At 49.7% G+C, this 11,699-nt stretch overlaps 1 protein-coding gene across 1 annotated transcript in view; it reads left to right on the top strand.

Moving 5' to 3' along the window:
- KIRREL3 (kin of IRRE like 3 (Drosophila)) overlaps positions 1–11,699 on the top strand; it is a 241,687-nt gene that overhangs the window by 214,872 nt on the left and 15,116 nt on the right. Inside the window, exons 10-12 of the mRNA XM_006901568.1 lie at positions 3,321–3,421; positions 9,763–9,961; positions 11,266–11,301. Of these exons, the coding sequence (XP_006901630.1) occupies positions 3,321–3,421; positions 9,763–9,961; positions 11,266–11,301 (336 nt within the window). The remainder of the gene's footprint in view (positions 1–3,320; positions 3,422–9,762; positions 9,962–11,265; positions 11,302–11,699) is intronic.

Here is an 11,699-nt window from a genome sequence, read left to right as displayed (position 1 = left end):
AGCCTCATTCAGAACCATGAACTGTCAGGACACCCGAAAGAAAACTCCAAAAGTTCCTGGCATGATATGCACAGTCAGAACCAAAACTGCTGGTTTAAGAAAGTCAGAAACGTCCTTTTCATGCCTGTGTCATGCCCATGGCCCTGAGTGCCTCCTGTCGTGTAGTGGGCCCAGGCCCACATCCCCAGCACTGACCCAGGAGAGGAAGATGGACAATGTTCATAACATTCCAGGAGGACCAGGTCCCTAATGAGCGCTGAGCAGCCATTTCAGAAATTAGCCCAGTTCTGCTTCATCCCAACATAGGATGTGCCCATTGACAGCCTCATCAATTCTTTGCTAAAATACTGAAGCCAGCTTGGGACCTCCTCAGCTTCTCCACCGCTCGATCACCATAATCAAGCCCCCTTTCCTGAGCCTTAGGAAGCCAAAGGAGTGTGCATTTACCCTGAGCCCAGGATGCTCACGGCCGAATGGAATCCCGAGCCTCCATGCCTTTCCCGTGTGTCCCCAAGAAGCCACCAATAAATTGGTACTGCAGGGCTAAAAATAACAGCATCTGATCGCACCTCCATTATATCCATGGCAACACAAGTTGTAGCCTTTCCCTGTCATGCTCCTGTCTGACAAGGCCATGAGGGATAGAGGGCGGCGCTGTGGGCACCAGGGAGTCAGGGTTGTCCTGGTAGAACCAGCTCCAGTCACTGCCGGTGTTCTGGGACCTAGGGCCCCATGCCCTCTTCAGGTTCCATTCCTGACGCTGTTAAATGAGCATCTTCCTTCCTGGGGGGTGGGTAGATTAAGCAGTTGACATTCTGCTGTCACTTTAGATGGCAGGTGTTTTCACAACAGAGATCTGAAGTGGTTTCTGAAAGAGAAAACTCCTGGGGGAGCCCATGCCTGGGGGTGCACTCCTCCTGAATGGAGGCCATGGTCCTCTGGGGTGTAGTCTAAGGCTACTCCTCTGCTTGCATCCGCCATAGAGCCTTCTCCCTCCACTTCCCAGCAACTAGGAATCTCTGGGGCTTCTCAGGAGTCCTAAAAGCCATCAGGCAAATGCAGGGGTGTTTTAAGGCTTCTTAAGTGTAACCAAGGTGCTCCTTGGAGGCAAGGATGGTGAAACGTCATCTCACATGCATACCTGAGCATACTTTCAGGAGTAGCCAAGCCTTGGAAAAAGACCTCATGCTTAGAAAAGGCAGAAGGGCAGAGAAAGAGAAGATTATCCTCAACAACATAGACTGGAATGATGACTGTAGCAAAGGGCTCCAGCCTTTCAGAGATGCTGAGGACGGCACCAGATAGGGCAAGGTTCAGATCTGCTGTTCATAGGGTTGCTATGGTCTGTGGTTGAATTGATGGTACCTAACAACAACAGCCCAACACATGCTTGCACATGCACACAGAGGCACACTCACAGAGGCACATGTACAGGTGCCCACACAGAAAGACATGTGTGCACACAGACACACACACAAATTGGGCCAAAGGGAAATGGGATTGGGAGCTCCTTTGAAGGCTGGAGAGGTGGGAGGTGACCTCCATCTCTTCTGGAGTACGGTCACCTTCTCTCTAGCAAGGGAATGTGCTCAGTGACACAGGAAGAGAAGCAATTCCAGGGGGGTTTCCCTTTGTAGAACCGTGTAGGCACATGCTGAAGGGATGTGACATTCCCAACGGGTCTGGAGTGAGGCAAGGCTCCATCCAAATAAGGCCAGCCTGCAAAGCTGACAGGGCCCTTGGGGAAAGGGGCAAGCACAGAATTGGCTCAAACCTGAATCTGCATGAAGTGAGAGGGTGTAGGATGCTGTTCACCTCTCCAACCTCATTGCCCTGGATCCCAACTTTGTCTTCCTTTAAGAAGCCATAAACACACATGCATTTGCCTGATGGCTTTTAGAACCACCCTGCAAGGAATTCCTGATTCCTGGGAGATGAGGGGGAAATTTTATGGCATCATCACTTTCAGCCTTCAAGCTTAACAAAGCACCAGCAAGGCTCCTAATATACCGTCCAGCCCGCATCACCTTAGGCCCAGGGGCTCCTTGGTGTTCAGGAAGTTAGGCAGAAAAAGAAGGGGTAGATTACTCAGAGGACCCACATCTGCCTCATCCAGAGATGTCATCTATCTGAGTGTCTCCCGGCTTTCCACTGGGGCTAAGAGCTACTTACAGAAATGCAAGCTTGTGCTCATTAAGGTGGATAATAAAGCTGCATGATTTGCCTCTTTTACAGATACCTTGTTCCTCCTCTCTTTCCTGCACTCAGGAAGCTATCCAGCACTGTCCAGACCTACCGGGCAGGCAGCTAACTGGCCACTCTCCTCGCCCTGACCAATGTCCACAGGCGAGAGGGATGCATAAAAGCAGGGCAGGATAGAGACTTGTGGGGACCCCGTGCAGTGGGGTAGATGGTTCCTCTTGGTACCTAATATCCATGAACGTGTCACACACTCACTCAGGGTCTGTTTCTGAACTGGAGTCTCATCTTGGACAGTACATGGAGGCAGGCAAGCACTGCTGTTAAGTCAAACTTAACCTTATTGTAGTTGAATCAGAACAACTACCTGATGCTGTAGTCAAATTCAACATTGTTGTCAAGTCAAACTTGAACTCATTGCTGTTGAGTCAGAATGACTCCTACCTCACACTGTGGTGGTTTTTCAAATACTGTGAATCACACAGAAGGAGACTGCCCATCTTTCTCCTATGGAGCAGGTAGTGGATTTGAACAACACACCTTTGGGTTAGCAGCATAACTCCCTCCTACCCACTAGGCCATCAGAGCACCCTCAGTGAGCTACAAGACCTCTCAAAGCATAGGTGTGATTAAGGCTGCGGATGGTTTCCAAGGAGACACGAACTCTGGCCCAGGTTGGAGGAAGAGATTTGTGATCCTACCTGTTGGCCAACAGAGGACATGCCGTTGGTTAGGCAAACATTCCAGTCTCTGCTGTTTATCTGAGAAATTGCTCAAACCTGAATAGCTGGCTCAAGTGGGAAGTTAGTGCTTCCTCCCCTCCCATGAGTCACCTTCTTCACAAAACTTTCCCTGACTCCAAGATACAATGATTTCCTCTCCTCTGAAATCAGCATTTCATCCATACTGTTCAGTTATTTACATCTTCTGGCTAATCTGACTTAAAAGCATTCACTCGTGATTCCTTGGATGATTTTCAAGATGTCTAATTCATCTCCCAGTCCCCTGCTCTACACAGACCTTTCAGTAAATGTTTGCCCCAAAAGATTGAATTAAACCTGAACCTTCTGAGGGGAACTTCCCCTTCTGAAACTCCTCCTGACATGCTGTCTCGCCAACAGGACCCCCCATCATCTCCAGCACACAGACCCAGCACGCCCTCCACGGGGAGAAGGGCCAGATCAAATGTTTCATCCGGAGCACACCACCACCGGACCGCATTGTGAGTGACCCCAGCACATCCTGGGCTCTGGGAAGGTCGTGGCCTGGGAACTGGCACATTTCCTGGGGTAATGGTACTGGCCTCATCTCTCTGGAAAGGCCTCAGCAGATGAGATCACAGGTTGTAGATGTTTTCTGCGCCCACTCCAAGTTTACCTGAAACACAGCTGAACTTGGGCCAATGGTTCTAACAAACCTGCCTCTGAGGAGCAGAGAAGTGAGGGACTGAGGCTAGAAGGAAAAGAAGCTATTTCTTTGCTTCTCCTTGGTTCAAGGTCAGACTGCAAAATCAAGAGAGGGCATTTTTGTCTTGGCAAACCTCTCTCTATTTCTCTCAGTGTCAGCCTCTGTCTCTTTGGACACTAGGAGAAGCCGGCCCCACCCACACAGTGTCCACTCCAGTCATGCCCCTTCCTTCTCCTGAAATACTGGAGACAGTCTGGATAATTCACACATAACCTCTGAGGTGCTGGTGGTGCTGAAAGAGAATCTTCCACCCAAGATGTCCCTAGAGATGCAAATCGGTGAAGGTATCCAGCTGCTAACTGGAAGATTAGAGGTTCAAGTCCACCCAGAAGCAGTGTCAAAGAAAGTCCTAAAGATCTGCATCACAGGGTGTCAGGGGCCACAGTCCTGCCTGACTCAGGGTCACAGGGTATCAGGGGCCACAGTCCTGCCTGACTCAGGGTCACAGGGTATACTGGTCCCATGAAAACAAAGAAATGGGAGCATTTTCTAGCAATACCAGGTAAATGTATTATTGCTGGAGATCGCCAATATCTAAAGCAATCCTTCTAGAAGGCAGTCCAGTGTTTAAAAGTCCTAGACTTTCAGTTCCAAATAAAAGGCCCCTGGTTTCAAGGACAGGCATGGCTCTGTATTAGGAGGCTAGTTGATGGGGAAACCAGCAGCAAAGCAGGCTGCACTTCAGAGTTTCCCCAGACTCCTCCTGTCAGGGGTCCAGTAATAACAAAGAGAAACCAAAGCCGAGGGGCTTGCAGCTCAGTAAGCTTACAGAGGGCTCATAATTAACATTTTTGTCACTTTGTCTATGGAGAAACTTTAGAGCTTTATCTCTTTCTGTTAGTCTAGGCATGTAGATGTTTGGGGTTTTTTTCCAGATTCTCCTGTGACAAATTATTCTGTATGTTTAGAGCATTCATATCCTAATTGAAAAGACAAGTAAGTGTACAGTAAATCACTAACACAGAGGAAAAAACTGGAGTTGGTACTACCAGCTACCTTCCTTCACAGGCACAAGGCAGTTCTCGCTCTTGGTGCTGCTACAGTGTAAGTAGGACCTGGCGGACCAGCTGCTGACCTACTGTGGCCCCAGAAGCCATGTTTGCAGCCTGGGGCACTAAGGCTGCTCGTGGTGGAATAAAGACTCTAAAAACTCAGACCACCATCCTCCTGAAGCTGTTATTGGAGTATGCTTGCTGTTGCGTACTTTCCCAGAAATTAGTTCATTGATTATCTTAAAAAATCCATACAAACATTGAAAGAATTCATGTATAGAGCCAGCATCCTTGCCTCCAGATCACATCACACTTCAATTTCTTAAGAATCATAAATGTAACACATGCCATTGCAAAGTATTCCCTTCAGTCCTGAGCATTTGCATAGCTTTTCTTCATAGATGTCTGACTCTAGGCTGTCTAGTCTGTGGTTTGCCACGAGGGGTCACTGAAACTGTCTGAAGACAGCTCAGTGTCACGGTGGGTGGGGTGCTGCTGGCACCTAGTGGCCAAGGATGCTGCTGGGCACCCCACAGTCCACAGCTAAACCCAGAAGGCCTAACAGATTGCTTGCTAAAACTGTGACTCTTACACTTCTCATTAGAGCTTGCACACGCTAAAAACTCGCAGAGCACCAGCACATAGAAATCAGCTTATATTAGAGGGGCTGGCAAACCAAAGGTAGATCCATTTCTGAGCCAGTGCTCAGAAAAAGGCTGTCCGGGTGGAAGTGATAGCTCTTCCATCCTTTAAACCACAAGGGAGGGGCCCAAAGCTGGCTCACTTCTGCTCATTTTACCCCACACCAGCCAGAAAGGCAAGGTTAAGTGGCTTGAAGCCACTGTGTGCTCACCTAGCACCACAGCCGAGAGTCCCCAAAGGCCCCGGTCAGCATTTCATACCCCAAAGTCTGCAGGACACACTACCTGGAAACAATGTATATCTTCCCTGTTTGGTCACTGAAAAGTGAAAGGCAGGCACTCTGGTGCCAATCCAGAAAGGGCTCTGTTAACCCTGCTGATCCACATCAAATCTCAGGGAGGGACAGTGGTTTGTCTTGTCATGACCCTCCCTTCCAGGGGTCTGTGGCTAAAGTAATGAGGTGTATACACCCAATTCATTTACACAACTATTATCTAGATGTTTCAGAAAGACAAAGACATTTTGATTACTAGGGCTGCTTTCAGAACCCAGAGTCCAAAAGCCAAAGTGAGCTCTTTATCTGCCACCCTACACCAAAAACGTGTCCAAAACATTCACATGTTGCCAAGACAATGAAGTCCATCTCTGGGTGGCCCTCCAAGCACTTACATTTGTTACCCAAAACTCAGGTTTGAAGCCTTGCAGTCTCTGACTCCAAATGCAGACCCCAAGTTTCAGGAAGAGAAGGCTCCCCGCAGGAATAATAAGCAACAAAGCCGGCTGCATTGTGGCATTTCCCCCACACTCCCAAGTGTCCAATACTTAGGAAAAACAAGCAAAGGCTGTAATCAGGTCAAGAATCAGCAGGCTTATGGGTGGACCAGGCTCGGCATTCTTGTTGAAGGTCTTGTCCAGATGCTAGCTCTCACTTTGTCAATTCAAATACCCAGATGTCTTTCTGGGGTCCTTCTGTGTTAACACTACCTGTTCGGCAAGTTCTCAGCATTCCTATCTTAATTGAGAAGATAAATTTGTAGTAAATCACTGACATAGGGTGAGTTACAAAAATTTCAAAATGCCATTAGTACTGCCAACTATCTCCTTTTGCCTGTATTACATATCCTCATAAATACCAGGAGCCAGTGTGTGCAAGAAGATTCAACAGTGAGATGCTTGTAATTTCTGTAAAATAACTGCAAAAAAGGTAAACCATCATCCTTAGGAATTAAGATATGGTAAGGTTTTCACGAATTTAGAAAGAGCAACGATGCCAGTCTGGAGACTATGGTGTGCCTGATCCAGGCCATAGTCTTCACATTATATGCTATCAGAAAGCTGGACAATGACTAAGGATGCTAGAAGGAAAAGTGATCACTTTGAGCTGTGATATTGGAGAACAGTACTGAATATACCATGTACTGCTAGGAGAACAAACAAGTTCGCCCTAGAGAGGGTGAAACCAGGCTACTCCTTGGAGGCAAGGATTCTGAAGCTCTGTCTGACATACTTTAGGCTTATTGCAAGGAGGGACCAGTCCTTGGAGAGGAACATCATGCTTGGGAGGGTGAAGGGATAGCGCAAGTGAGGAAGAGCCTCGATGAAATTGATTGGCTCGGTGACTAGAGCAATGGGGATGGGTGTGTCAGAGACATGTTGGCTCAGTATAGAGCTGGGTCCTTGTCTATGAGTCACAGGTGACTTGATGGTACATAATAATAAAGGTTATCACAAACAAAAGTCTCTAAATATGCTTTAAAAAAAACATGGCAAGCCACCAAACTAGACTGTGTCATTGAGGTTTGATAATCTGCTATAGCCCTGCCAGGGCAGCAAGCACACACCTGGGGGCTATGAGAGGACTGTGTCTCTGAGACAGTGGTGGACCTGCTGAGAGAAGCACTTTGCAGGCCCTCAGGTGGGGCGACCATCACCAGAGTTCCCACTTTGCTTGAAAATACATCCAATGTGCAGTCGCATATCCTTTAAACAGTTTCTGCAGAGTCGATTCCAACTCATGATGTGTCAGAGTAGAGCTATGCTCCATCATTTTCAGTGGCTTTTCTTTCATCAAGGTCACTGGGTCTTTCTTTCTACTGAACTGCTTCTAATTGGACTTGAATCCTTAACCTTCCATTTAGCAATCAAGTCTGCTAACCATTTACACTACCCAGGAAATCTAGAGATCCACATAAGACCCTTTTTGAATGGGAATAGCCACTGAAGTGGTCCTGACTTGTAACTCCTCATGTGGGAGTGTGTGGTGTGCTATGTGCATTATATATTCTGTATATGTTTATGTGTGTTGTGTTGGTGTGCTGAATGTGGGTATGTTGTGTGTGTTCTGTGGATGTTGTATAGATGTGTAACTTGTGGCTGTATGTTGTATGAGTGTATTACATGGATGTTGTCTGTGAGTGTTGTGTGGGTGTGTAACTTGTGGTTGTATGCTGTATGTGTATTATGTGGTTGTTGTCTATTGTGTGGGTGTGTTATCAGTGAGCGTTATGTGATACATAATATATTTGTATGTGTATAATGTATTTGTGTGTGTGTTGTGTAGGTGTGCTGTATATATTTCTGTAGGTTTATGTGAATATGATTCAAATGAGTGTGTTGAAGGCGTGTGGCAGTAACCGTGAATGTGTTCTGACAGTACCAGCTCTTGCTGGAGAACTGTGACTCCATGGTCTTGGTGCATGTGGATCAGTGGACCTGACGGGTATGGCAATGTGATCCTGGTGTGTGTGCCTTCATGTCCTGGTGTGTGTGTCTACATGTTCCTGGTGTGTGTGTCTCCATATCCTGGTGTGTATGTCTCCATGTTCTGGTGTGTGTGTCTCCATGTCCTGGTGCATGTTTCTTCATGTCCTGGTGTGTGTATCTACCTGTTCCTGGTGTGTGTGTGTCCATGGTCCTAGTGTGAGTGTCTCCATGGTCCTGGTGTGAGTGTCTTCCATGGTCCTGGTGCATGTGTCTCCATGTCTGGGTGTGTGTGCCTCCATGGTTCTGGTTTGTGTGTTTCCATATCCAGGTGTGTGTGCTTCCATGGTTCTGGTGTGTGTGACTCCATGGTCCTGGTGTGTGTCTCCATGTTCTGTGATATGTGTCTCCATGGTCCTGGGGGGTGTGTCTCATGGTCCTGGGGTGTGTGTGTGTGTGTGTCTCCATATCCTAGGGGGTTGTGTCTCCATAGTCCTAGGGTCTGTGTTTCCATGTCCTGGTGTTGTGTGTCTCATGGTTCTGGTGTATGAGTCTCCATGGTTCTGGGGTGTGTGTCTCATGGTTCTAGTATGTGTGTCTCCATGTCCTGGGTTTGTGTCTCCATGGTCCTGGTGTGTGTGTCTCCATATCTTGGGGGGGGGGTGTCTCCGTGTCCTGTGCATGTGTCTCCATGATTCTGGCATGTGTGTCTCCATGTTCTGGTGTATGTGTGTCTCATGGTAAAGTGGTGTGTCTCCATGGTCCTCTGTGTGTGTATCTCCAGGGTCTTGGTGTGTATGTCTCCATGGTCCTGGTGTGTGTGTCTCCATGTTCTGGTGTATGTGTGTCTCATGGTCAGGGTGTGTGTCTCCATGGTCCTGGTGTGTGTATCTCTGTGTTCTAGTGTGTGTGTCTCCATGGTCCTGGTATGAATGTTTCCATGATCCTCTGTGTGTGTCTCCATGGTTCTGTTCTGTGTGTCTCCATATTCTGGTGTGAGTATCTCCTTGGTCCTGTGTGTTTGTGTCTTCATGGTCCTGGTATGTGTGTGTCTCCATATTCTGATGTGTGTGTCTCTCCATGGTCCTGGTGTGTGCGTCTCCATGATGAGTCTTATAATTCTAGTGTGTATAGCGGTGTGGTCCTGGTGTGCTTGCATAGCTGTGTGGTCCTGGTGTGTTTAACTGTGTGATCCTAGTGTGTGTATGGGTTTTATGATCCTGGTGTGGGTAGCCATGTGGTCCTGGTGTGCGTATGCATATCTGTGTTGTCCTGGTGTGTGTAGCTATGTGGCCTTGGTGTGTGGGCATAGCTCTGTGGTCCTAGTATACATGTGTAGCTGTATGGTCCTGGTATATGTGTGTGTGTAGCTGTGTGGTCTGGTGTACATAACTGTGTCATCCTGGTGTGCATTGCTGTGTAGTCCTAGTGTGTGTAGCTGGGTGGTCCTAGTGTGCATAGCTGTGTGGTCCTGGTGTTTGTAGCTGTGTGGTCCTGGTGTGTGTGTGTGTGTGTGTGTGTGTGTGTGTGTAGCTGTGTGGTTCTGGTGTTTGTAGCTGTGTGGTTCTGGTGTGTGTGTCCCCATGATTCTAGTGTGTGCGTCTCCCTGTCTAACATGTGTGACTCTATAGTCCTCGTGTGTGTCACTGCATGGTCCTGGTATGTGTAGGGCTGTATCCTGGCTCCTTTCCTGTGTGGGACTCAGTGGTCCTGATATGTCTTTTTTGGGGGGTTCTCCCACTAATTCTGTGCACTCCGGCAGGCCTGGTCCTGGAAGGAGAATGTGCTAGAGTCGGGGACATCAGGGCGCTACACGGTAGAGACAGTCAGCACTGAGGAGGGTGTCATTTCCACCCTGACCATCAGCAACATCGTGCGGGCTGACTTTCAGACCATCTACAACTGCACAGCATGGAACAGCTTTGGCTCCGACACAGAAATCATCCGGCTCAAGGAGCAAGGTGGGGCTGCCAGGGGTGAGGGCCCACAGGCCTGCCAGGTCTCTTCGCTGAGGCCACATGCCAGGTCTCCAGGTCCTGGCAAACAGAGGGCCTGGTGGAAGGCTGCAGGCCAAGTTGGGGCCAGCCACAGTGCCGTCCTTAGTTCCCATGGGCCTGGGGCCAGGCAGATGACTTTTGGAGCCCCAGCTCCCCATTGTAGCCATTGAGGACGCCTCCACCAGGAAACAAGAAGGGGAAGAAGAACTCGTTTAGGGTGGTGGTTCTGGAGGGTAGTGTTTTGGGAAATGGTGACAGCAGAAGTTGGTCATGACAAGTCACAAGGCTTTGGCTGCATGTACTCTCCCTAGCAACCTTGAAGAAGGGTGGTGCTGAGGAGTAGCCTGGGATCTGGGTCCAGCATGGAGAATAAACAGGAGCTGGGTGGGTTAGGGAATCCATGCAACCCTAATTAAGACAACGTGCTAGTCCTGTTATCTCAAAGGCCCCCGGGCACAGGAGCCAAAGGCACAGACTTGAACTATCCCTATCCCTGGGGAACAGAGGAAGAGGCTCTGGGCTCTGAGTCTACACACCCAACTCCTGGGTGAGAGGCAGGAAGCAATCTTGTCTGTGCTCAGAACCCTTGGGCGTCAACCCCAGGGGTGAGGACAGCTGCCTCTTACATACCAGAGGAGTGGCCCTGGGAACCCTGAGACAGCTCGAATGTGCTCTGTCCTGAGACAGGCTGCTGACCTTGCTCTTAGCCAGCCTATATCTGATTGTGTTCAGGGCTTCATGCTCAGCTGGCTGGGCGTTGGAGCAGGCTCTTTGGTCCCAGAATGCAGAGAATCCGGGAGACCTAAAACCTGACAGCCTCTGCTCCCCAACCCTGAGCAAAATCCCTCCCCTACCCCCATGGCCTCAGAAGCCCTGGCAGGAGAGTCCAGCCAAGGAGGTGTCCCTAGCCAAGACCTCCCATGTGCCTTGTTGGTGAGTGAGGACCTTCCCCAGTAGGTGCGCTTTGCATAACGCTTTGCACATGACTTGCACAGTATCATCCACACATCATCTCTAGCCCTTGGCCCTGCTGCTCACCCTCATGTCTCCTCTGCAGTGCCCCTCATGCTCTCCTTGGTGTCTCCCCAGTCCCTCTTATCCCTCTGGGGTCTACAGTCACTAGAAATTAGCTCTGAGGCCAGTCCTGCCAGCCCACCACCACTGGCAGTGCTGGGAATGAGTGCGGAGGGTGCCCCCAGCCCTCTGGGGCCTACCCCGCCCTGGCCAGCCAGGCTCTGGCAGTGGACTCTTGCTTTATTTCCAAACAGGTTCAGAAATGAAGTCGGGAGCCGGGCTGGAAGCAGGTATGGAAGGAGATGATGAGGATGCCCCAGTCCTGGGTCGGGAGGGAAGGGACTTCTTGCTAGTGGGGGCAGGAACCTCAGAGAGGAGAGAGAGGCCAAGATATTGTCCTCTGCCCTCCCTCGGAGCTCCAGCTCAGCGCAGGCAGAGCAGGGAGGAGGCTCCCGGCCAGCTAGGCTCCCCTGAGTCCTGTCTCTGTGTCACTGTGCCAGGGCTCCACCCTCCTGGGATCCTGGCCCCTCTTCAGCTCTCCTCCATGTCCAGGAGCTCAGGGCAAGCCCCGGCTCCTCGCCCAGGGTCAGCTCTCCAGGTCCTGCCTCCTGCTGCCCCACATTGTCACAGCTTAGCCATGCTGCCCAGCCCCGGGTGGCTCCCTCACCCCTGCCTGCTCACTTTCTGC

Source organism: Elephantulus edwardii, unplaced genomic scaffold (assembly GCF_000299155.1).
Source record: "Elephantulus edwardii isolate Elephantulus edwardi_28Jun2011 unplaced genomic scaffold, EleEdw1.0 scaffold00333, whole genome shotgun sequence".
In the NCBI taxonomy this organism is placed as follows: domain Eukaryota; kingdom Metazoa; phylum Chordata; class Mammalia; order Macroscelidea; family Macroscelididae; genus Elephantulus; species Elephantulus edwardii.
The sequence above is the reverse complement of the archived record's forward strand: the minus strand, read 5'-3'. Positions and strand labels throughout refer to the sequence as shown.